The sequence below is a fragment of the Canis lupus genome, chromosome 2 (assembly GCF_048164855.1).
Source record: "Canis lupus baileyi chromosome 2, mCanLup2.hap1, whole genome shotgun sequence".
NCBI lineage: Eukaryota > Metazoa > Chordata > Mammalia > Carnivora > Canidae > Canis > Canis lupus.
This window is the reverse complement of record NC_132839.1, coordinates 72,924,265-72,947,223: the sequence shown is the minus strand read 5'-3', so window position 1 is coordinate 72,947,223 and position 22,959 is coordinate 72,924,265. Positions and strand designations below refer to the sequence as shown.

The 22,959-nt window shown below is 43.1% G+C and overlaps 1 protein-coding gene across 1 annotated transcript; it reads left to right on the top strand.

The window, feature by feature from the left end:
- Positions 1 to 630: 630 nt before the first annotated feature.
- Positions 631 to 15,019, top strand: UCHL1 (ubiquitin C-terminal hydrolase L1). The gene is made up of 9 exons (XM_072806632.1): positions 631 to 767; positions 887 to 898; positions 1,268 to 1,396; positions 4,522 to 4,672; positions 6,914 to 6,999; positions 7,078 to 7,125; positions 8,160 to 8,226; positions 9,166 to 9,224; positions 14,576 to 15,019. The coding sequence occupies exons 1-9, from the start codon at positions 735 to 737 to the stop codon at positions 14,660 to 14,662; spliced, it is 672 nt and encodes a 223-aa protein (XP_072662733.1). The 5' UTR covers positions 631 to 734; the 3' UTR covers positions 14,663 to 15,019.
- Positions 15,020 to 22,959: the final 7,940 nt, after the last annotated feature.

Genomic DNA, 22,959 nt, shown 5'->3' with positions numbered 1-22,959 from the left:
TCTTTCTCTTCCCTGGAGCTGTGTCCTAAAGTCTCCGGCCGCCTGCCTCCTCTCCGTGCTACATTACGGTCACATCCACCAGGTTCCTACAGCTTCCCCATGACCAACCAATTCTTCCCGGGGAGTCACATTACATCAGCATTACTAATGCACCATCCTTTAAGGCTCCACACCGTTTTATTCTAGGCAGTCCATTAAAAAAACGAACCTCGGTACTAACATGGAGGATGAATTGCCTAAGGTCAAATGCAAAGCGCTGCAACATTCGGGAAGCGCAGATTTATATGCATACTAAATATATACCTGTTGAATAAGGGCTTTTTCTCTAAGCTTCAGAAACCCTGAGCAATCCGGTAATTGAGATGGTAAGAATGGTAGGTTTCCAGAAACTTCGCAAAAAAAAAAAAAAAAAAATAGGCTCCATCAAAGGACTGCTCCATACGCTCAAGGAACACCCACCAACAGAGCCCATCGCCACCACCACCAGATTATCTCACCAGCAAGTGAGACTGCAAGGTTTGGGGGCCCGGCCGTACCACTCCGCAAGACGCACGGGGGGGTTCGTGCCCGTTTGGCGGCGGCGGCCCCGTTCCCCGTCGCTTGGTGTTGCCCCCGCTCCCCCTGCGCAGGCACCCGAAGTGCGTCAGGCCGGCGCTTTATAGCCGCGGCCTGGGCGGCTCCGCTCGCTGTTTTTCCCGGTGCCTCGGTAGCGGCTCCTTCCGCGCTCCGCCGAGATGCAGCTCAAGCCGATGGAGATCAACCCCGAGGTGAGCGCCGGGGGCCCCGCTGCCCGGGGAGCGCGGGGCTGGGGGTCGGCCCTTCGGGGCCGCTGCGTCGGCGACCGGACCGGTTTTTGTAATTGATCTTCTTTGCATTTGCCTTTCAGATGCTGAACAAAGTGAGTGGCGTCTCGCACCGCCCCCGGGCCCTGTCCCCGGGGCACCCCGCGGCGCTCCGCCCGCCCCGCCCCGCCCCTGCCGCGGGCCCGGGGGTGACTGCGGAGCCGCCGGCGGTGGCAGCTCCCGAGGGCGTGGCGCGGGCCCGTGCGCCAGGGCTTCGCGGGAGCCACGTGTGGGCCGCGCTTTGTGCTGTGTCACCGCGCCCGGGCGTGGGCGTGGGGGCGGGGGCGGCGGCGGGGGGCGGGCCGGGCCGCGACTCCTCCCCGGCAGGGTGGGGGCGCCCGGGGCGCGGGAGCGGCCCCGCCCTCCGGCAGGTGCGGGCTGCCCGCGGGCCTCGCGCGCCTGGCCGCCCGGTTTTGCCTCCGCAGGTGCTGGCCCGGCTGGGGGTCGCCGGGCAGTGGCGCTTCGCGGACGTGCTGGGGCTGGAAGACGAGGCTCTGGGCTCGGTGCCGGCGCCCGCCTGCGCGCTGCTGCTGCTGTTTCCCCTCACGGCCCAGGTAGGGCGCGGGGTGCGCGGGGACAGGGCACGGGGGCGGTGCGCGCGGCTCGCGGAGCCCAGGGGCGTGGGGGGCCCGCGTAGACTCCGGGCTGCCCTCCTTTCCCCTCCGGACCGGGCGCCCGCAGCTCCCCACCTGGCGCCCTCCTGCGGGGCTGCGGAGAGGGGCCCGCCCTTTCCTGGCACCTCCTCTCCACTGGCGGTTAGAGCCTGGACTGGCTCCCCGCTCGCCCAGCCAGCGTTGCCTTGAATTCCAAAGAGCCGCCGCCGCAGCATCTCCGCTCCCTCATCGCAGTTAGCCGGGGAAAGAGTTCCTTCCTCCTATTCCTACATCCGTGCCAACCTGCGCTTTTCCGAGCCTTCCGCTCCAGGGAATGGCTGGTGGTTTCCCTTTGAGGGCCGTGACCTGTCTGTCGGTTTATCGTTCGCTTCTCAGACTCCCCACCTTGCAGTAAAACGGGGGGAGGGGGGCGGCCTTGCCTGAGCCAGGGGGAAACAATAGGTTCTTTAATGCTCCATCTCCACTCTCGGGTCTTTGGTGGACTTGGGTTTCTTCCCATCCTCCTCTCCCTACAACATGCACACTTGGTTTTTAGCTTCTCCGATGTGCCCCCCCCCCGCTTTTTTTTTTTAAAGCTTAATGATTGGTGTATGGTTCCTGTGTGGGGACCTCCTTCCACTTCTCTTTACTCTCTGACCTTGTAGCTACGGGAACTAGGTGGGCATTAAAGCAGTTTTGGAAATGCCTTTTCATTTCCCTTTAGATGGTCTTCCTCCTACAAGTGTGCATGGATGTATGTACCTCAAAGACTGAGCATTATATATAAAAAGGTAGCTCGGGTAATTGTTGTCTTGCGATGTATGAAGTCCCACTAATTGGCATGGCATTGTCTATCTCTTATTGATGTCACTTGACCCCTGATTTGGGAGTGGTGAAATCTGCATTAACAAGACTGGGGCAGTAGTATTTGGGGCATCATTCAAAACACAGTAAGCTTAACTGAAGCACCATGTTAGGACTGGGAGTTCTAGAAGCATTTTCAGCATAAATTATCCCTATGGGAAGTCACAGGCATTCCTCCTAGTGAATGGGCTTGATACTGTGAGTTAAAAACCCTTGTTAAAGCTATTAGGATAATCCCACTGACTTTTTGTTTCTTTCAAAGTCTTTAGTTAGGTAGACTGAAGCTGCTGAATAATTGCAAGTCAAATTAGCTTGCCTGTTGACAGAATCAAACACAACTTCTCTCTCTCCTTTGAGCCTCTCCTGAAGCTCTTTTATTTAGAGGATCCATGATGACTCGGAGGTTTTGAGCAGCACTCACAGGCAAGGCCTCTGGGAGGCAGTGGTGTGTCGTGTTTGTCTTTCAAAAGCCCACTGCTTGCTTTTTGCTGGATCAAGCTGTGCTTGTTAAAGAACATTCTGGTTTGAATGAGCTGGATACTTATAATCCTTTAGCTCTAGTTGAGGCAGTCAGACTTAGCACCTATTCTGTGACACGAAACACCAATTAGGCTAAACACAAACAAATTCAAAGAAAAGTTTGTATGTTGACTTCCAAATATGCTGATGTTAATTTAGAAAGCATCTGACTTTTGTCTGAGGGTTATGAAACCCTACTGGACCAGTTCTGAATCCTTAAGTGATCATGAGATATTTGCAGAAGTGTCTCCCTGCAAGAGCGCAAATGACTAAAGAATGGTGATATCCCATTAAAAAAAAAACAACCTAGGGTGAAAACCCTTAGCAGCTCATGAACAACTCTTCAAAAATGGTGGTAGATGTTTGCTAGAACTTCCTACTGGATGGTCTTGCAGGGCAAAAGAGCTTATTCATCTGATGGTGTCACAGACAAGGCTTAAACTTCAGTTATGTGTAGAGTAATGCAAGGCTACTGGAATTACAAATACACTCCCGGGGCATCTGGCTGGCTCAGTGGGGAAGAACATATGACTCTCAATCTCAGGGTTGTAGCTTTGAGCCCCGCATTGGGTGTAGAGATGACTTAAAATCTTTAGAAAAATATGTATATACTTCTGATGTTATGTCTAAATTATACTGGATGTGTGGGACATTCGAGTTTCTATAGTATTGGCACTGTGCTTTAAACCGAGAAACCCTATTTTTTAAGGTCTGTAATTCATTAGTGAAAGGTCCAGACAAGCACACTAAATTACTGTACGAAGAGCGATTGGATTCTTTTTTTTTTTTTTTTTTTTAAAAGATTTATTTATTTATGATAGAGGCAGAGACACAGGAGGAGGGAGAAACAGGCTCCGTGCCGGGAGCCCAGTGCGGACTCGATCCCGGGACTCCAGGATCGCGCCCCGGGCCAAAGGCAGGCGCTAAACTGCTGAGCCACCCAGGGATCCCCGAGCAATTGGATTCTTTGAGGAAAACTGTCTCTAGTCTTACTCATTTACTGATCTCTCATGACTCCTCTCTTCCCCATTGTTAATCTGTCCTCAAACTATATAGTTGACAAAGACAAGCATCACATCTTCCTCTTGTGGATGAGAAGATTTTGTAAGATCACAGCCCAGAACCCTAGATCTGTTTTCTTTCCTTCCAAAAAGTGAGGGAATAGTTAATTTCTTCAAATTGCTCCTTTCAGCAGTTAAGTCTTATTTTGTATTTGTTACTGAAAAGAAGTATATTTAAACACAGTAGAGGTAGAACTTTAACAAATACTGGGGTATAGACTGGCTGGTGTTTATTGGATATTAAATTGACCAAAGCTTGATTGGGGTCCTGTGTGAAATATAGTTGTTACTGGTGTTTAAGGGAAAAAAAACATGAACATGTTTTTCTGACTTCAGGACACCATCCGTTTTCAAGCTAAAAGGTTGCAGTGGTGTCTAGACAAATCCTTGGGCAACATCCAAGGCCATTACTGCACTGCAGCATCCGGGTGGAGTCTCAGAACGTCTCAGAACCCCGCGGGCTGGTGTGGGTGTGGGAGGCAGACAGGCAATTCTCTGGCTGCTGGCCAACCACCTAGAACCAGGGTTCCTGGTCACACATCCCACTTGTGTTTCCATTTAGGTGGTAGAACTTGCTGTGCTACCATCTGTTAATTCTTTGCATTTTCATTTGAGATATAAAATGCTTTTTTATATTCACAGCATGAGAACTTCAGGAAAAAACAGATTGAAGAACTGAAGGGACAGGAAGTCAGTCCTAAGGTATACTTCATGAAGCAGACCATTGGGAACTCCTGTGGTACCATCGGGCTTATCCATGCAGTGGCCAATAACCAAGACAAACTGGAGTTTGGTAAGTGGGTTTTGAGGGCAGTCCTTTTGTTAACCTCTAGTGAGTTGTAACCTGTCATTCTGAAACCCCTAGGGGTCTAGTCAAGCAAAGTCGTTGCCTTACATTCTTTTTTGAAACCGACTCACCCGTATGTAATCAGTAAGTAAATTAATATTGATTCTCTTATGAGGGAAGGAAGCTCCTTTTCCAGAAGCATGGTCTAGCTTCTTCACCTGGAGGGGAAGAGGAAATGATAGGCAGCTTTGTACTGCTTCTCCGCATATGCTCTTCCTTTGCACGCAGTGGGTTGTGATTCTCATGAGCTCTTGTTCAATTCTCAACAATTCGGAAGAATTAGAGTTAATGTTGAAACCATAAAATATCAACACTTAGGACCTGTCTTTAATGGTTCTGGGTCTCTTAAACAACAGAGAGCCAAAGTAGCCTAGAGCAGTTGGATGAAGATATCGTGAAAGATCCGTGAACAAAGTCATATCCGGGGTCTTGGTTCACTTCATTGGATGCTATGGAGGATGTAGAAGAAAGGAGTCTCTTAGGTTTGTCAGAAGCACAATGAGCGGCACTGTACAATGTAAAAAATACGTGGCATAGTGTATGAGAGGCCAAGGGTGAGCAAACTTTCTTAAAAGGTGAGAATAAATCTAGGTTTTTGAGAGCGATTTGGTCTCTGTCCTTGTAGTTCAAAAGCAGCCCTGGACAAGATGTAAACCAGTGGTTGTGGCTCTGTTCCAATAGTACAAAAATAGGCATAGTAGTTTGCCAACTCCTGATTTAGACAATGGATAGGGGTGGCTAAGAATTGAATAATTTCAGCTAATGTAGTTCATGGTGTTGCTTGTAGCAGGCCTGATACTTTTTTTTTTTTTAAAGTAAGTTAAGTGTGGCCAAGACTACTACTGGTATACTTTTGAAATAAAAAAAATAAAAAGGCTTGTCTGACAATATAGATACAAATTTCCTAGAACTTAATTTCTCAGATATTGACTTGCCATATTAAAGAGTTGTAGCTTCATCCTTTATTTCTTCTGCAGTAAGTCTCACTTTAGAGTACTGTGTTAGGGAGGTCAGTAGAGCTACTGGAACTGTTTTGGAACCATGGACATAATAGTGCTACAGGAAAGTAATCAGACCCTGAGCCCTCCCCATAAAGTTAAGAAGATTCCTTCCAAGTTTTATGTGGTCTTTACCTAACAAATTTGTTTAAATTTAGAGCTGAAAGGGTGAATGCAGTCTTTGAACTATAAATCACTCTTGTTCTAGCCATGTATTCAGTGTCTCTTAGACTTAATCATATTGAGCAGTGACAAAATGTTTATACCAAACTGTCCGCCAATCTTTTGTCTCTGGGAAATACTACTAGGCTCTTTACATTTCTTTTTAAGATCCTCGAGTTCATGTCTGTCTGGATAGCCATACTACTAAGATTGCATTTTCTACCCCGGAGTAAAAAAAAAAAAAAAAACTTGGTTTGAGAACCATTATTAGACTAGAATGTTGTTGCACCAGTTAGGATTGTGTGTTTCCAGTTGCTGTAGAGAGCAGCAATTAGAAGGTGCTTGGCTGGCTCAGTTGGTAGAGGAAGTGATTCTTGATCTCTGGCTTGTGAGTTTGAGCCCCTTGATGGGTGTAGAGATTACTTAAATAAATTTTGAAAAAGCAAAACAGCTATAGGGGCACCTGGGTGGCTCAGTAGTTGAGCATCTGCTTCTGGCTCAGGGTGTGATCCTGGGGTCCTGGGATTGGGTCCCTCATCGAGCTCCCTGCAGGGGGCCTGCTTCTCCCTCTTCCTATGTCTCTGGCTCTCTCTTTGTGTCTCATGAATAAATAAAATAAAGTCTTTAAAAATAAAATCAGCAGTAGACAAGACAGTTCCTGCCTTTGTGGCAAGACAGATCTCAAACACCTGTTACAAATGGATGTGCACTGTGACAAAGGTGATGAGGGATTTGAGAGGTGAGTGTGTGGGGAAGGGACAAGAGTCTGGATGGTGGGGAGGTGATGCAGGAGAAGGCTTGGCATACTGAAGGAGTGGAGAGTTCTTTGGTTGGAATGCAGTCAGAAAGGACGGGTTGGGAGGAGAGGCTGAGGGAGAAGGGACAGCCCATCTCCTCCAGGGCCATGGTAAAGACTGTAGTCACTAAACATGGCTGGCTGTATAACAGCCTAAGTGTGCAGTAAATGTGCACCCATTTGCACTATTCCACCTATACATTATCTGTTTTTTTTTTTTTTTTTTTAAAGAGGATGGGTCAGTCCTGAAACAGTTTCTTTCTGAAACAGAGAAGCTGTCCCCTGAAGACCGAGCAAAATGCTTTGAAAAGAATGAGGTAGGAAGAGAACTTCCAGAGCATCAGTTTTAAATTACTACAGAGGTTATTGTGCTAATTACTCTCTCTTGTCTGCAGGCCATTCAGGCAGCCCATGATGCCGTGGCACAGGAAGGCCAATGTCGGGTAAATGCAATTACAGATCAGAGCGAGGCGGTCTAGGTGCCCTGTGTCTTCCCTGAAATATGTATAGGAACCTATTACCTGAACGCAGCAGGTGTTTCCATCAAAGGCCAATTAAAACCAATTAACCACAGAAAATTCTATCAGAATAATGCTTTGTGACCAGACTTGTTCATAAAAATGGCTCTTCAGAAATCTGATTGGCAGTAAACATTGTCTTGAGTAAATTTAAGACCTATTTTGTTTAGATCCAAATGATTCTAAGATGGGGCAACCCTGGGTGGCTCAGCGGCTTAGCGCCTGCCTTTGGCCCAGGGTGTGATCCTGGAGGCCGGGGATTGAGTCCTGTGTCGGGCTCCCTGGGTGGAGCCTGCTTCTCCCTCTGCCTGTGTCTTTCCTCTCTCTGTCATGAATAGATAAATAAAATCTTAAAAACAAACAAACAAACAAAGGATTCTAAGAGAGTAATACCCCTCCTGGCGATTAAGCATTTCGCACATTCCTCCCACAGACTGTTGGAGAGAGTAAGATTACCAGCAAGGACTGTGGTTTCTAGGAGGCTTAAATACACCATTAATCTGAACAGAGTCCTCCGTTCAACTGTCATGTAGATTTAAGTCCATATCAATGCCTTTATATCTACAGTTGGCCCTAGAACTTTCTAATCTCTAAGCCTGAATTTCCCCCTCAGTAAAAAATCTTAGATTTCTGGTAGTTACTATATTTACATAAATAGACAAAAGTCTTATGATAGTCTTCTAATATCTAGTCTATAGGAGATATGTGTTAACTTATACTAACTTAAAATAATAACCAAGTCAGTTCCAGTGCATTACACTTGAAGAGTGACAGTTTTTAACAAATTAAGTTCTGCTTTTAAAATCATATTGCAAAATATGCGTATTAAATCAACATGTTGTACATTTTGAACTTACACAATATTATGCCAGTTATCTCTCAGTAAAACTAAAAATGTTTAATGCAATATTTTGTTCACTAAAAACTCATCTTCAAAAATATTTTTTGACTCTCTTCAGGTAGATGACAAAGTGAATTTTCATTTTATTCTGTTTAACAACGTGGATGGCCATCTCTATGAACTTGGTAGGTTTCACTCCACTTTTGGAACCCAGTATAGTTTCATGCATTCCTTCAGATGAAATTCCTCTTGGGATATTTGTGTGTGACTTTGTGGCACTTAGTATGTCTTTGTCTATGAAGTGTATCTTGTTCACAAAGCCAAAACACCAAGGTATTCTTATTGGGGCACTTAGCCCCTTATCATACCCAGGGGCAGCTCTGCTGCCCCATCAGGTGGTGTCTTGCAGAAGGAATGTTTTTAGTCACAAACCGGTAAAGAGATCAGTGCCAGTTCAAGGCCTATATGTTCAGATTTTCTCTTTCCATCTTCCAGCACAGCATTACCAGCGTAGGATCTCCAACAGCATCCTGACAAGGAATACTTTTGGAAAAAGATAAATGCCTAAATGTGATCTTGTTTGTATAGAAAGAATTTGGACATGTTGGGGGGTAATTTCTCTTGTTGTTATATACCAGCAAGAAAGATTATCCACCTTGTAAAAGTCATACCCTTTGTCTTAATGGAGGAAAACTTGCAGCTGTGTTGCCTCAAGAACTACCCATAAGCAGACAAGAGCAAATGAGACTTGGGGACAGTCAACAGTCCTCGAGGGGCAGTGAAATCCAAAGGATCCCTTCTTGGCTCCCCTCCTGTCACTCAAAGGCTGTGTCTGCCTTTTTTTTTTTTTTTGCTCTGGGATCCTTCCCAGGAGATGTGGAACAAGCTTTTCTGTTAGGATGACCACATTGGGTTTTGGTTCTGTTGCTTGAAGATTAGAGTTGCCCTAGGATGGATATCTAGGAACATTTAACCTCACTTCCAGCTGATTGCTTCTGACCAGCCAGCCTTTTTGGGAGTGGCAGTTGTATTTGGGAGATCTGAAACTTGGCCGTTAGGCTGCGTAAGCACAGCAGCCAGAAAATAGGCAGATGAAATCAACATGCCTGGCTTCTCTGTTACAGATGGACGAATGCCTTTTCCAGTAAACCATGGCACCAGTTCAGAGGACTCCTTGCTGCAGGTAATAATCTTTGGAACCCCTCTTCAACAGAGGCCCATGTTTCTTGATTGTCTAAGTAAAGGACCATATTGTCCAAAGTGCTAATACTTTTTCAGTGTAGCCAGCACCCATCATCTGGGTTAATAGCAGTCTTTAGGACTTGAAGATGACTTTAGTAATTCTATCTACCTTATTTTATAGCAAATGGCTTTAAACAGGATCCTTCCGAGCAGCCCTGACTAATCTGTATCGCGTGTGGACTTTAGTCTATGGTTAGAATTAGGCTGAAAGCCATTGTGTTACTTCCTTGTGGGATTAAGGTGACCGTTGTCCTCTTGTCAGATCACATCATAGCTCACAGCTCAAGGCACGGTAACCTGAGCCTTTCTTAATCCCTCTCAAACTGCTGGATTAGGGTCAATCTTAGAGGTAGATTCTGGTTAGGCTATCAGCCTCCGTGTTTTCTTCTCCTTTGGTCCGCTGTTACAGGATGAGAGGAGAAGATTCAAAACCTGCCTTGATAAGAACTTTAAGATCCAGGTTTACTGTCCTGCTATAAATGACTACAGAAACCCCTTAATTCTGGACAAGGGCTGATAGACCACCCGAGGCCCCTTCACCCTAAAAGCCAAGTCTCTAGAACTGAATCAATTTACTGTTATAGAGGAGAGTTGCTTAATTGTGATAAAATTAAGAATGCTCTAAAGGCGTATTTCATTTGTAGTAATGACTAATCTTTTTTGAGTGCTTGCTGTGTGCAGATAAAGGGCTGGCAAACTTTCTGTAAAAAGCCAGGTAGAGGGATCCCTGGGTGGCGCAGCAGTTTGGCGCCTGCCTTTGGCCCAGGGCGCGATCCTGGAGATCCGGGATCGAATCCCATGCCCGGCTCCCGGTGCATGGAGCCTGCTTCTCCCTCTGCCTGTGTCTCTGCCTCTCTCTCTCTGTGTGACTATCATAAATAAATAAAAATTAAAAAAAAAAAAAAAAAAGCCAGGTAGAGAAACTATTTGAGGCTTCATGCGGCATCTGGCTGTGTTGCAAGGACAGGCACACCTCAGGAATATTGTGGGTTCAGTTCTCGACCATTGCAATAAAGTGAATATCGCAATGAAGTGAGTTAAATTTTTAGGTCCCAGTGCACACACAAGTTTATGTTTATACTGTAATCTCTTAAGTAGACAATAACATTCTGTCTGAAAGAACAATGTACATATTTTAATCAAAATACTTTATTTCTAAAAAATGCCTGCCATCATCTGAGCTTTCTGAGACCAAATATTTGTGCTGGTGGAGGTCTTGCCTCTTGCCTCCATGTCGATGGCTGCTGACTGCTCCAGGGCAGTGGCTGCTGAAGGTTGGGGGTGCTGTGGCAATTTCTTAAAATAAGAGGACAGTGATGTTTGCTGCATCCATTGACTCTTCCTTTCACAAACAATTTCCCTGTAGTGTGTGATGCTTTTGATAGAATTTTACCCACAGTAGAACTTCTTTTTAAATTGGGAGTCTCTCCTCTCAAACCCTACTGCTGCTTTATCAACTTAGTTTATATCAGATTCTAAATCCTTTGTTGTCCTTTCAACAGTTTTCACAGCATCTTTGGGAGTAGATTTCATCTTAAGAAAACAGTTTTTTCTCCTTGTGAGAAATGACATCTCATCTGTTTTAATCATGAGATTGCAGCAATTCAGTCCCATTTTCACACTCTACTCTTGCTATTTCCATCACATCTGCAGGTATTTCTTTCACTGCATCTTAAACCCTTCAAAGGTCCTCCATAGGGGTTGGAATCCACTTCTTCCAAACTCCTGTTAATGTTGGTATTTGATCTCTTCCTATGAATCAGAAATGTTCTTAAAGATCCCCAGAATAGTGAATCCTTTCCGGAAAGTTTTCAGTTTATCCAGATACATCAGAGGAATCCATATCTGTGGCAGCTATAGCCTTACAGAATGTATTTATTAAATAATGAGATTTGCAAGTTGAAATGACTTCTTGATTCACGGAGCTGCAGAATGGACGTTATTTAGCAGGCATGGAAACAGCATTAATCTTGTCCACCTCCATCAGAGCTCTTGGGTGACTGGGTGCATTGTCATTGAGCAATCCTATTTTGAAAGAAATCTTTTTCCCTGAGTAGGTCTCAACAGTGGGCTTGAAATATTCAGTAAACCGTTTTATAAACATACGTGCTGTCATCCAGGCTTTGGTCCATTTGTAGAGCACAGGCAGATAGATGTAGCATATTTCTTAAGGGCCCTAGGATTTCCAGAATGGTAGATGAGCATTGGCTTCAAGTTAAAATCACCAGCTGCATTATCCCATAACAAGAGACCCTGTCTTTTGAAGCTTTGAACCCAACCATTGACTTCTCTCTAGCTGTGAAAGTCCTAAATGGTATCTTCTTCCAGTTGAAGCCTCTGTCATCCACATGGGAAATCTGTTGCTGAGTTTATACACCACCTTCATTAATGGTTGTAGCTAATCTTCTGGATAATGTGCTGCAGCTTCTAGATCTGCACTTGGTGCTTCACCTTGCACCTTGATGTTATGGAGACAGCTTCATTCCTTATACTTGGACCAACCTCTGCTAGCTTCAAACTTTTCTGCACCTTCCTCACCTCTCTCAGCCTTCAGGGAGTTTAAGAGAGTTAGGGCCTTGCTCTGGATTAGGCTTTGGCTTAGGGGAATGTTGTGGCTGGTTTGATCTCCTATCCAGACCGCTCAGACTTTCTCCATGCCAGGAATAAGGCAGCTTTGCTCTCTTGTCATTTATGTGTTCACTGGAGTAGCACTTCTAGTTTCCTTTAAGAACTTTTCCTTTGCATTCACAGCTTGGCTAACTGTTAGGTATAAGAGTCCTCGCTTTGAGCCTGTCTCAGCTTCCAATAGGCCTTCCTCACTAAGCTTCATCATTTCTACCTTTGGATTTTAAGTGAGAGATGTGTGACTCTACAGTTGAACACATAGAGGCCATTGAGAGTTATTAACTGGCCTAATTTCAATAGGGGGGAAAAAGCTGGCCACTGGAGCGGTGAAAAGACACACAATGTTAAGGTTGCTGTCTTATGTGGGTGTGGATGTGGTTTGTAGTACCCTAAAACAATTATAGTGACATCAGATATCACTGTCACAGTGACCACCCATAACAGATACAATAAAAAGGGTCAGGTATCCCAAGAATCACCAAAATGTGACACAGAAACACAAAACAAATGCTGTTGAAAAAAGGTGCTGATAGACTTGCTTGATGCACGGTGGCTACAAACTTTGAATTTGTAAAAATGCTAGGTCTGATAAGTGCAATAAGGTGAGGTATGCTTGTACTCGCTTTTGCTGTTTCAGCTGCAAAGCAGCCCATAGACAATGTCTAAGTGAATGTGTGGCCAGATTCTATTAAAACTTTATTCACAAAAAGAAGCAACAGGCTGCAATTTGCTGACGCCTGTGCTAGATGCTATTCTAAGTGACTTCTGGCTTTTTAAAGAATGCTTTTAATGAGGCTCTGAGGTAGGTATTATACCCACATTTTACATATGAGGAAACTGAGTACAGAGGTTAAGTGATGCTCAGGGTCAGTGACTTGAATGACAAAACCATGGTTCAGATCTGGGCAATCTTAGCTACCGTTCAGTACTACTTTTCTGTGTAGTAGGTGTGGCTTTGGAACGTCATAAACCTCATGATGTCAAGGTGCCAGTAGACCAAATTACGCCTTGGTAGGAGAGGGTTACTTTCTCTAGTCTGCTGTCACATACACCTGAGAGGAGTTAGAGTCAATTCTAGGATATATGAGGGGTAAGTGGGAGTAGTAACTTGGAATGAGAAATCTAGAAAAGCAGAATTGAGAGGGATTTTACAGAGGCAGAATTTACTTATGGGAGAGAGTAAGAGACAGAACTTCTGATGATGACCCATTTGGGGGAAAGACTGGTCCCTCTAATAAAGCTCTCCAAGGTACTCACTCTCCTGTTGAACCCTCCTAATGCCATAAAATGTACCCCACATAGGAAACCTAAAACTATTATTTGAGTAGAATTTATGACATGTGGGGACAGTAAAACTGTTTAAATAATAAATTAGGATCTCATTTAAAATTAAATGGAATATAAACCAGTGTCTTAATTAGTGAAAACCCTTATAAGATTGGTTTGTATACAGTTAAAACTGTTTTAGACTGTGTAGTAAATTATTGCTACACTGGTAAGAAATTAAACTTACCCCAAGAATTCTGAGGTTACTGTTCATTATCTGTAGCAGATGGCTGTTTCCTTTCCTTATAGGCACACCTTTAACTGTAGTCCTCCCTGTGGGTCCTACAGGAAAGTCATTTTGGGGCAAGAAGGTCTGAAGTATTAATTTTGATAGAGAATGAAATATGTAGATGTCAATCTAGAATTCCCTCTAGTTTTTACAGGTAGTTCTAAAGCTGGAGCAAAACTGGGTGGTTGATGTCTTTTAAGGGCCAAACTCATGGAATTGATGGTTTTTAGACCTTGGGAGCTGATGTTAGGACTGTTCCATCCTCTTAAAGGGTCTTCTATTTCTCATGGTTTGTGGAGCTGTCTTTACCCTGGACTTCTTTACAGATTACACAGTAATTGATAGTTCCTGTGCCAAGGCATTTAAACCCTAGAATTTAGGTTGGATTTTCTATTACCAATCTTGGTAATCTAGGTCTTAGAACTAGTAACACATGTCATGATGTCATTCCACTATCAATTAAGAATTCATTGGCAGATATTTAAGGCTGTTTTGTAAGATGTTTATTTGAAAGAAATTTTTGTTTACTTGGAATTTCTGAGTTAGGGGAACTTTTCTGCCCTCTTATGGGAGAGAGGGTCAACTTTTTCCCTTGTATCTATTTGATGAAAAGAACCCTCACAGTGTATTTAGTTTCTTGCCAAAAACGGGCACAAGATGGAAGAAACCCAGAGCACTTGGTGGAAGAAAGAAGCCAGAGCTTCTAAAGTCAAGTCTGTGTCAGGGGTTCTTGTCTTTTTCCCTTCACTTGATTTTATTTTGGGGGGGGGTTCTCTTAAGTCAGCCCTGGTTTATAAGTTTAATTGGAGGTTTATTTTATCTATTTTTTAAGATTGATTGATTCATGAGAGAGAGAGAGAGAGAGAGGCAAAGACAGAGGCAGAGGGAGAAGCAGGATCCCTGCAGGGAGGCTGATGTGGGACTCGATCCCAGGAACTCTTGGGATCCTGACCTGAGCCAAAGGCAGACGCTCAACCACTGAGGCACCCGGGTGCCCCTAATGGCAGGTTTAAAGTTGATCAGGGTGATCTCTGAACCTTACTGTTACTTTCCTTTTGAAACTTCATTTTGAGCTACTGCTGTTTGGGTATTAATGACATTTCTCCTTTCAGGATGCCGCCAAGGTCTGCAGAGAATTCACTGAGCGTGAGCAAGGGGAGGTCCGCTTTTCTGCTGTGGCACTCTGCAAGGCAGCCTAATGCCCTGGGGGAGGGACGTAGCTTTTGTCCCCCCTCTTCCCTTCTATGTGAAACCTACCCCCCTCCTCCCCACTAATGCAGTCTAAAATGCTTCAGTACTTGTGGAACACAGCTGTTCTCCTTTGGTTCTGCAGATATGCTCTTACCCTCAGCCACACCCAAGCACTAGCAGAGCTCAGCTGTCGATCGAACAAAGTTTGGTATAAGCTTCAGATGGAGAAGCATTTTCCTCCCAACGTATGTATTGTACCTCAATAGCTAATGCTTTAAATGGCTCCTTTGGTTTGCGTCTGTAAGTTAAGGCCTTGGATGTGGTTTGTTTGTCCTTAAAAGAAATAAAACTTTTCTGCTGATTAAGGGCTGGGCCTAACCTGTTCTCACTTCTCTCTTTTACCTGCCCCTCCAATACATTAAATTATTTTCCTAGTGCTGTGGGTTTAGGTCTTCCATGTAAGCAACTCCTGTAGCACAGGTAGGAGAATTACCATAAAAATAGTATGGATTCAACATCTCCAGACATTTTTCTATTCATTCGCTTTAAAAATTTCATTAGTCACACCCAACACGGTGCTCAAACTTATAACCCCAAGATCAAGAGTCGCATGGTTTACTGACTGAGCCAGCCAGGAGCCCCCTTCTTTTCAATTTTAAATTCAGTTTGCCAGCATGTAACACCCAGTGCTCATCTCATCATGTAGGCACCCCTTTCTATACATTTATATCACCATGTATACTTGTAGAAAAAACTTGCAGATAGACTTTATTATTGTTAATATTTTTAGAATTTTAGATTTATAGAAGATTGACAAGCTATTATGGAGTACCCATATATTCCTCATCCATTTCCCCTGTTAACATTTTACATTAGTATAAAACACTTGTTATAATGAACCAATTTTGGTATTACTGTTAACTCACATCCATAGGTTATTCAGATTCCTTCAAGTTTTGACCTAATTCCCTTTCTCTGTTCAGGATCCCATTCAGGACACCATACTACATTTAGTTGTCATGTCTCATTAGGTTCTTCTTGGCTGTAACAAGTTCTCAGATTTTGTTTTTGAGGATTTGACAGTTTTGAGGGGTCCTGAACAAGTATTTTACATGATGCTGCTCTACTGGACTTTCTCCAGTGTTTCATAATTAGACTAGGGTTATATGTTTGGACGGAGAAAGACCACAGGGGTAAAGGTGCCATTTTCGTTGCATCATATAAAGGGTACACAGTATCAATAAGATTGATCACTGTTGATACGGACTTAGTTGCCTGGCACAGGTAGCATTTGTCAAGTTTTTTTCCACTGTAAAGTTATACCTTTCTCCCCCTTCACAACTGTGCTTTCTGGAAGAAAGTCTGTACAGCCCATACTTCGAGCCCATACCTCCTTGAGGGTGAAGTTATCTATAAATTATTTTGGAATCCTTTTCCAAGGGAGATTTATCTTTTCTCCCCTACTTGTTCAATCATCAGTTCGAACTCATGTGATACTTTATACTCTGGGTTATAATCCAATAGTACATTTTGTTCAAATTGTTCTGGCTTTGGCCATTGAAGGCTATTTCAGTTGGCTCCCATGCCCACTTGACCTAGTCTTATAAATGTAGGGTGTTAAGCAATTCTTTTTTTCTAGAAATTAGGGTTTTTTGTTTTTTTTTTTAAAACCAGTGTCTGCCATTTGTTAAGGCTCACTATTTTATAGCTAAGGATTCGTGAATATGTAATTTATAGACTTGCATTAAAGAATAAATGACATTCTCAACAATAGATACTTTGGATATAACAGTTTCTCTCTAAAGGAAGAAGGACAATGGGGAGAAACTCGATGCTCTTATTGTGATCTTCACGGAAAAGCTTTATCATGTCTGTTGCCAGGAGTCCAGATAATTGGGGTCTCCGCTGCCCTAAAGTTTTTCAGCTCTGATGGTTCTACAGTGGTAATACTTCTGAATCCAACTTCTAAGCGAAGGATATTTTGGTTCCTAGGAGGAAAATGATCACTACTACTGACCTCGTTTTAATTAGTAAACAAAAACATACAGTGATTTAGATGATCCCATTTATTTAGAGTTGAGGCCAGAGGGATGTAATTTCAATTCTGACTTGGTGTGTGCCTTCAATACAACACTTTGAAGAAGGACTTAGGGCTCCTTTCTACTTAGGAGCTGGTAAAAAAAAAAAAAAAATTACTTTTGGCTTTAAGTGGTAGAGATACAAATTCTACCACTTAATGTAGCTCTTAGCCTTCATACTTCATGTATGAGACACATTTATTAAAATGCTCCCAAGCTAACATGCCTTAGCATGCCATACCATGAAAGGTTATGCAGTAGCTAATACGTGGGGTGATCGCACCTCTGAAGGTACAGAGATAACTTGTTTCACACCAGCACAGAGGTTAGAGTACATGCCCAAGGCCTCAGTGCTATTCACAGGGATTCACTACCTAAAGGTAGAGCTAGAGTAGTTTGGGAGTCAGTAAAACAGGCTTCCGGGTTTATCAACCCTGTCTTTGAACTCCACTTTTACCTCTCAGTAACTTTGAGCTAAGAAATTACCCTCTTCCACATCTTCGTTGTTTATGTTAAACTAGACACAAGAATGAAGGTGTGTTAGGAGAAAGGGCCTCTAGAAGGTTCCATCTAGTACCAACATCTTCCCCACTGCTCTTCCTGAGGCCTCAACCATGTACAACTCCAAGGGGGTACCCCTGACTTTGTATTCCATATGAAGATCATGTGCCTATGTTTCCCCAGCAAGCCCTCTTAGTTGACATCTTGGATTTCTCAAAGATGTGCATCATCAATTGGCTTATTTCTTAAAATGTTTTAGTCTTTGGCCTTGAAATTGACAAGTGCTTTCAACAGGCAAAATCACCTGATGTTAAGCACCTCCCCCCACCTTTTTTAAAATTAGACTCTATTCCCAGCATGGAACCCAACACAGGGCTTGAACTCGACCCTGAAATCAACACCCGAGCTGAGATCAAGAGTCAGATGCTTATTTAACCGAGCTGCCCAGATGCCCTTAAGCATCTCCCTTTTTAAACTAACACCCAAAATGTCCAATTGAGAAGCCTTTAGGTTTTACACATTTGTTAATAGTTGGTTTGTCTGGAAGACCCCAAAACATGGACAAATATTCATGCCTGAAATGAGTGAGATTGTTTTATAAATGTGTATACATGTGTGTTTAGAAAAGACCATAATAGGGGCACCTGGGTGGCTCAGTGGTTGAGCACCTGCTTTTGGCTCAGGTTGTGATCCCAGGACCCTGCAAGGAGCCTGCTTCTCCCTCTGCCTGTGTCTCTCATGAATAAATAAAATCTTTAAAAAAAGAGACCATAATAGCTAAGTTTTTAACTATATTCTAAATTAAACTTTGTCATCATCTGAGGTTGATATCCCCATTTTCCAAACAGGAAACTTAAGGCACAGCAAAGCGTTAGCACCTTGCTGAAGGTTATTTGGGTAGGAAATGATGTTGCTGGGATTTAAACCCAAGCAGACTGGCTCTAAGAGCCCACAACATTGATTATTGCTGGCTATTGGGGTGTCTGGGTGGCTCTGTTGGTTAAGCATCTGTCTTCAGCTCAGGTCATGATCTCAGGGTCCTATGGTAAAGCCCCGCATTGGGCTTCCTGTTCAGCAGAGAGTCTGCTTCTCCCTCTCCCTCTGCTTGTTGCTTCACCTGCTTATGCATGCACGTGCTCTCTTTGTCAAATCTTTTAAAAATTACTTTGATTATTGCTGGGTATAGATGGACCCAACTTTAAGCAAATGAAGTTTAAGATTTGGGTCCCACACTTCCATGACCCCTTCTGACACCCTGGCTGTGTGTCCTCGTGAAATTTGCAATTTCTCAAAGACATGGGTCTGTCCCTATCTCTAGGTATTGAGATTATGAATGATTTTAACTTTATGTTCTCATTTTCCAAGCTTTCTAAAATTTATTATTCATAATAAAAAAGTGTGCATTTTCCCTAGGACTTAGAACTCTGTACTGAGCTCCAGCTTACTCTCCAGTTTTTAAAATTTATAATTGAAGTTAGTGGAACTCATTAACTTAGTCTTTTGTCTTCTGCGGGCTCCATTATTTATTTTTTGAGTAAGCTCTCTGTCCAGTGTGGGGCTCAAAACTCATGACCCTGAAATCAAGAGTGACATGTTCTATCAACCACGCCAGCCAGGCATCCCCATGGTAAGGCTATTTTAGAACTTAAAACAATCATCTTCATGTTTTCCTAAATCTCACATTAGTTGGAACATACTCAATTTCCTACATACCCTGTCATGTTAATGACTTGACATGCTAATTTGTCAGAGTTACTTTCTTTGTCCCTTGAATGATACGATCTTAACTCATTGGCATAATAGTATTAAGTTGTTCACCTGTTTGATATGTTGACTTGGCACTCGCTGAGGAACAAGGTGTGGCTTGGCATAGCTGTGCAGAGTGTGCTGTGGTGAATTGGTGAATTGCCTATAGTCAGGCTGTCTGGTGCAGTTCTGTAGAATGGGAATGAGAGGACCTCTCCCACAGAATTTAGAACATCAAGCTAAGATAAACCATATAGAGGTCAGTACATGCAGAACATGCCTTGAGTTATTGTACTAAAGTAACAAACTGTTAATACAGAGTTGAGTGTGTGTGTGTGTGTGTGTGTATGAGAATCTTTATGAACAAAGGAGAAAGAGAAGTAAAGAATTCTCAGCAGAACTAATACTATGGATGATGTTTTCTCCTAATACAAAATATTTGGATTTGAGCAATTTAATCATTTGATGGTTTCCTTTCCCTACTTATGTTCACAATATTCTTAAACCAATTCAAAACCACATTTTACACTAACCCATCTCCTAAATCCTTAGGAATCAGATGTTTTCCATAGTGTTACTCATTCTCTAAAAAGCAGGCTTAAAAAGAAATCTTTACCTTACTATGATACATTTGCCATAGTGAATGAACCTGTATTGATAAATTATTAACTAAAGGCCGTACTTTGTTCATATTTGTTTAGTTTTTACCTAATGCCCTTTTTCTGTTCCAGAATCCCATCAAGGATACTGCAAATCATGTGGTTGTCATACTTCCTTAGACTCCTTTTGGCTGTGAATTTTTTTTAAAACTATAATCAATTACATTGCATGAGGGGCTGCTTTGGCTTTGGCTTCAGACACTTCTGCTTGTCAGTGGTCTCCTGGGGCTACACCTTCCAGGCAGCAGAGCTTTGTGCTTGAGAGCTGCAGGCTGTGCCATCCATTTCATTACCAGCTGGGTGCCTCCAAAGCCTGACTTCCTCATCTGTAAAGTGGGTTCAGTCTCTGCTGCCTAGGTTGTTGTGAGATCCCGTGACAATACCTGTGACGTTCCTGGGGGGGGGAATGTTCCTGGAATACAGCAGATAATATTGTTTCTATTCTTTTCACCAGCCAATTTCTTTCTATCCTTGTGTCATTTTTCTCCAAGCTAAATTCCAAGGTGGCATGTGCCCTTTTCTGCTTACTGCCAAGCCACACCTCATTTTCTGGGATAAGGCCCACTTCCAGAACAACTTTTCCTAAAAGTTACCCTAAACCTTGGTTCCTAGACCATTAGTGCCTCGTTCTTTGCAGTGAGAGGAGCACATTCTGTTTTACATCAAGACGTGAACAATAGCAATGTATTTATTACTTTCTTGTAGGGTCGAGATTTTAAAGAAGGGAATCCTGATTTAAACTTAGGACAGAAGAGGTGTTTTGAAAATGGAGATTCATAGGTTTGTTGGCTTTAGATGACATTAAGGTATCTCTGGTCATTAGAGGAAAGAACCTTTAAATGTTCAGTATTTGGATATTTAAGACCAAATAAGTTCTCTATTTCACATCCAAGCACATTGAATAATAGAAGACAAAAGTTTTGAATAAAACTTTTATTTTTTTGAATAAAACTATACTTACTGTATCCAGTAGGTGGCAGGGTAGGAAAACTTACAGCAACTATGTAGCTAAGTAAGTTTGAACAAAATTGAGTCCGGAAAGAAAAACCTATTGCAGTTGGTGACTCTGGGTCTTCTGGGTAAATGGAGAAGTGTGATAGTACCTGGGCCTTCATTTTGACCCAGTGTTTTGGACAGGACTAACCACTCCTGATGTAGATTTGGCCAAAGCCAGGCTTCTGAATTGCTTGTTAAGCTATTCATAAATTTACCCAGGTTCTATTTATTTTATCATAAATAGAAATAGAAATAAACAGTAATAAGTTCAGATGACAAGTTCACTAAACACTTTGACTGCCAATGCTGAGTTAAATGTTATCCCAAGTACAAATCGATATGATACAATCTTTTTTTTAAGATTATTTATTATTTGAGAGGGAGAGAGCACGTATGAGCATGAGCCGTGGGGGCAGGGAGGAAGAAGGAGCGCAGGGGGAGGGGGAGAGGGAGAAGCAGACTCCCGCTGAGCAGGGAGCCCAACGCAGGGCTCCATCTCAGTACCCCAAGATCAAGACCTGGGCCAAAGTCAGACACTTAGCCGACTAAGCCACCCAGGTGCCCCGATATAACCAATCTTACAATCGATTCTACATCTGATAAGACCTTGCCTCTAAATCCATCTTAACATTAGGAAACAGTGGAGTTAGTTGTATAATATTAAACGGTTAGATCTTTAGGAAAACATTTTCCTGAACACTTCAGTTAAACAACGTTAATTTAATTTTCAAGTAGCTTCATATAGACTCATTTGAGCCTTCTATTACGAGTACTGGGTCTGTTCCCAACATTGACATTAGCTAGTTGGGCGACATTAATCAACTAACTCCCATTTTCCTTTTTTGGTTTTAGTTATTTCATTTTTTATTTTTATTTTATGTATTTATTCATGAGACACACAGCGAGAGGCAGAGACATAGGCAGAGGGAGAAACAGGCTCCTCACAGGGAGCCCGATGTGGGACTCCATCCCCAGATCCTGGGATCACACTCTGAGCTGAAGGCAGATGCTCAACCGCTGAGCCATCCAGGCGTCCCGTTACTTCATTTTTAAAAAATAAAAGAATCAGGGGCACCTGGGTGGCTCAGTGGTTGAATGTCTGCCTTCAGCTCAGAGCATGATTGTGGGGTCCTGGGATCAAGTCCCACATCAGGCTCCCTGCAGGGAGCCTGCTTCTCCCTCTGCCTATGTCTCTGCCTCTCTATCTCTCATGAATAAAGAAATAAAATCTTAAACAAAAAAAAAAATAAATAAATAAAAGAATCAGATTCAAAGCTCACTAAAGTCCCTCATATTTCTGTGAGTTTATATATTACAAGCTCCACTACTCATCTTGGCCAGTCCCAGCTTCAGCAAGTGCACAGTGTGCACTTTTGGCTCTCAGTTCTTCAGGATCATAGCGCCTTATTATAACCTCTGTGTTGTAATGCCCCCTTCACTATCCGGAGAGCTCATAGCTCACAATGACCTCTACACATGCAATTTTAAAAAGTCAACTTAAAATATGGTAAAAAGGTACAACATAGGGAATATAGTCCATGATACTGTAAAAGTGTTGTGTGGTGACAGATGATGACTACGCTTGTGGTGAGCAGAGCATAATCTATAGACTTGTCGAATCACTATGTGTACACCTGCAACTCGTGTAATGTGTGTCGACTATAATAAAGCAAAAGGAAGAAAAAAACGTGTTCAACAGGCAAGTGCTTAGGTATTCCTGTATTAGGAGACAAAGTAGGGCGAGGCTTATATTTAATATAAAATTGCTGGGACAGGGGCAGCTGCAACTGCAGACAGAAGCCGGTGGGGGGTGGCACATGGATAATTCCAATTCCAGGAGCCGCCTTGTTACTGGTCATGTGAGTTTTCCAAAATGGCTGACAATTTTGGTAAAGTCCCCAACAAAATAACTACATTTGTTTCTCTTGATTTACCCTCTAAGTGCATTTATGGAAACTTGATTGCAAAAACTTAGCAAAAAATATACAGAAGTTCAGAAAATGGTACAGATATTTCATTGCCATGAACTCCTGGAGGGATGTCGGAGCCTGGGTCAGATGCTGCCCAATTCCTACTTGTGGGAGGCCGTCTTCTTGCCACCTGGCCCTAGATACTAAATGCCAGTGGATCCTACCCTCCATCATTACAATGAAATGACTGCCTACGAGTCCCCAGAACATCCGTGAGGGCTTGTTGCCAGTGCCCCTAAGGATCATCCAGCTAGACTGGAGAATCTTTCCTGAGGAATTAGCCACAGGCTGAATTCCAGAATGGTCCTCGAGGCTCCCAGGCCTTGGTGCATGAAAACCTTCTCTCAGATATTCA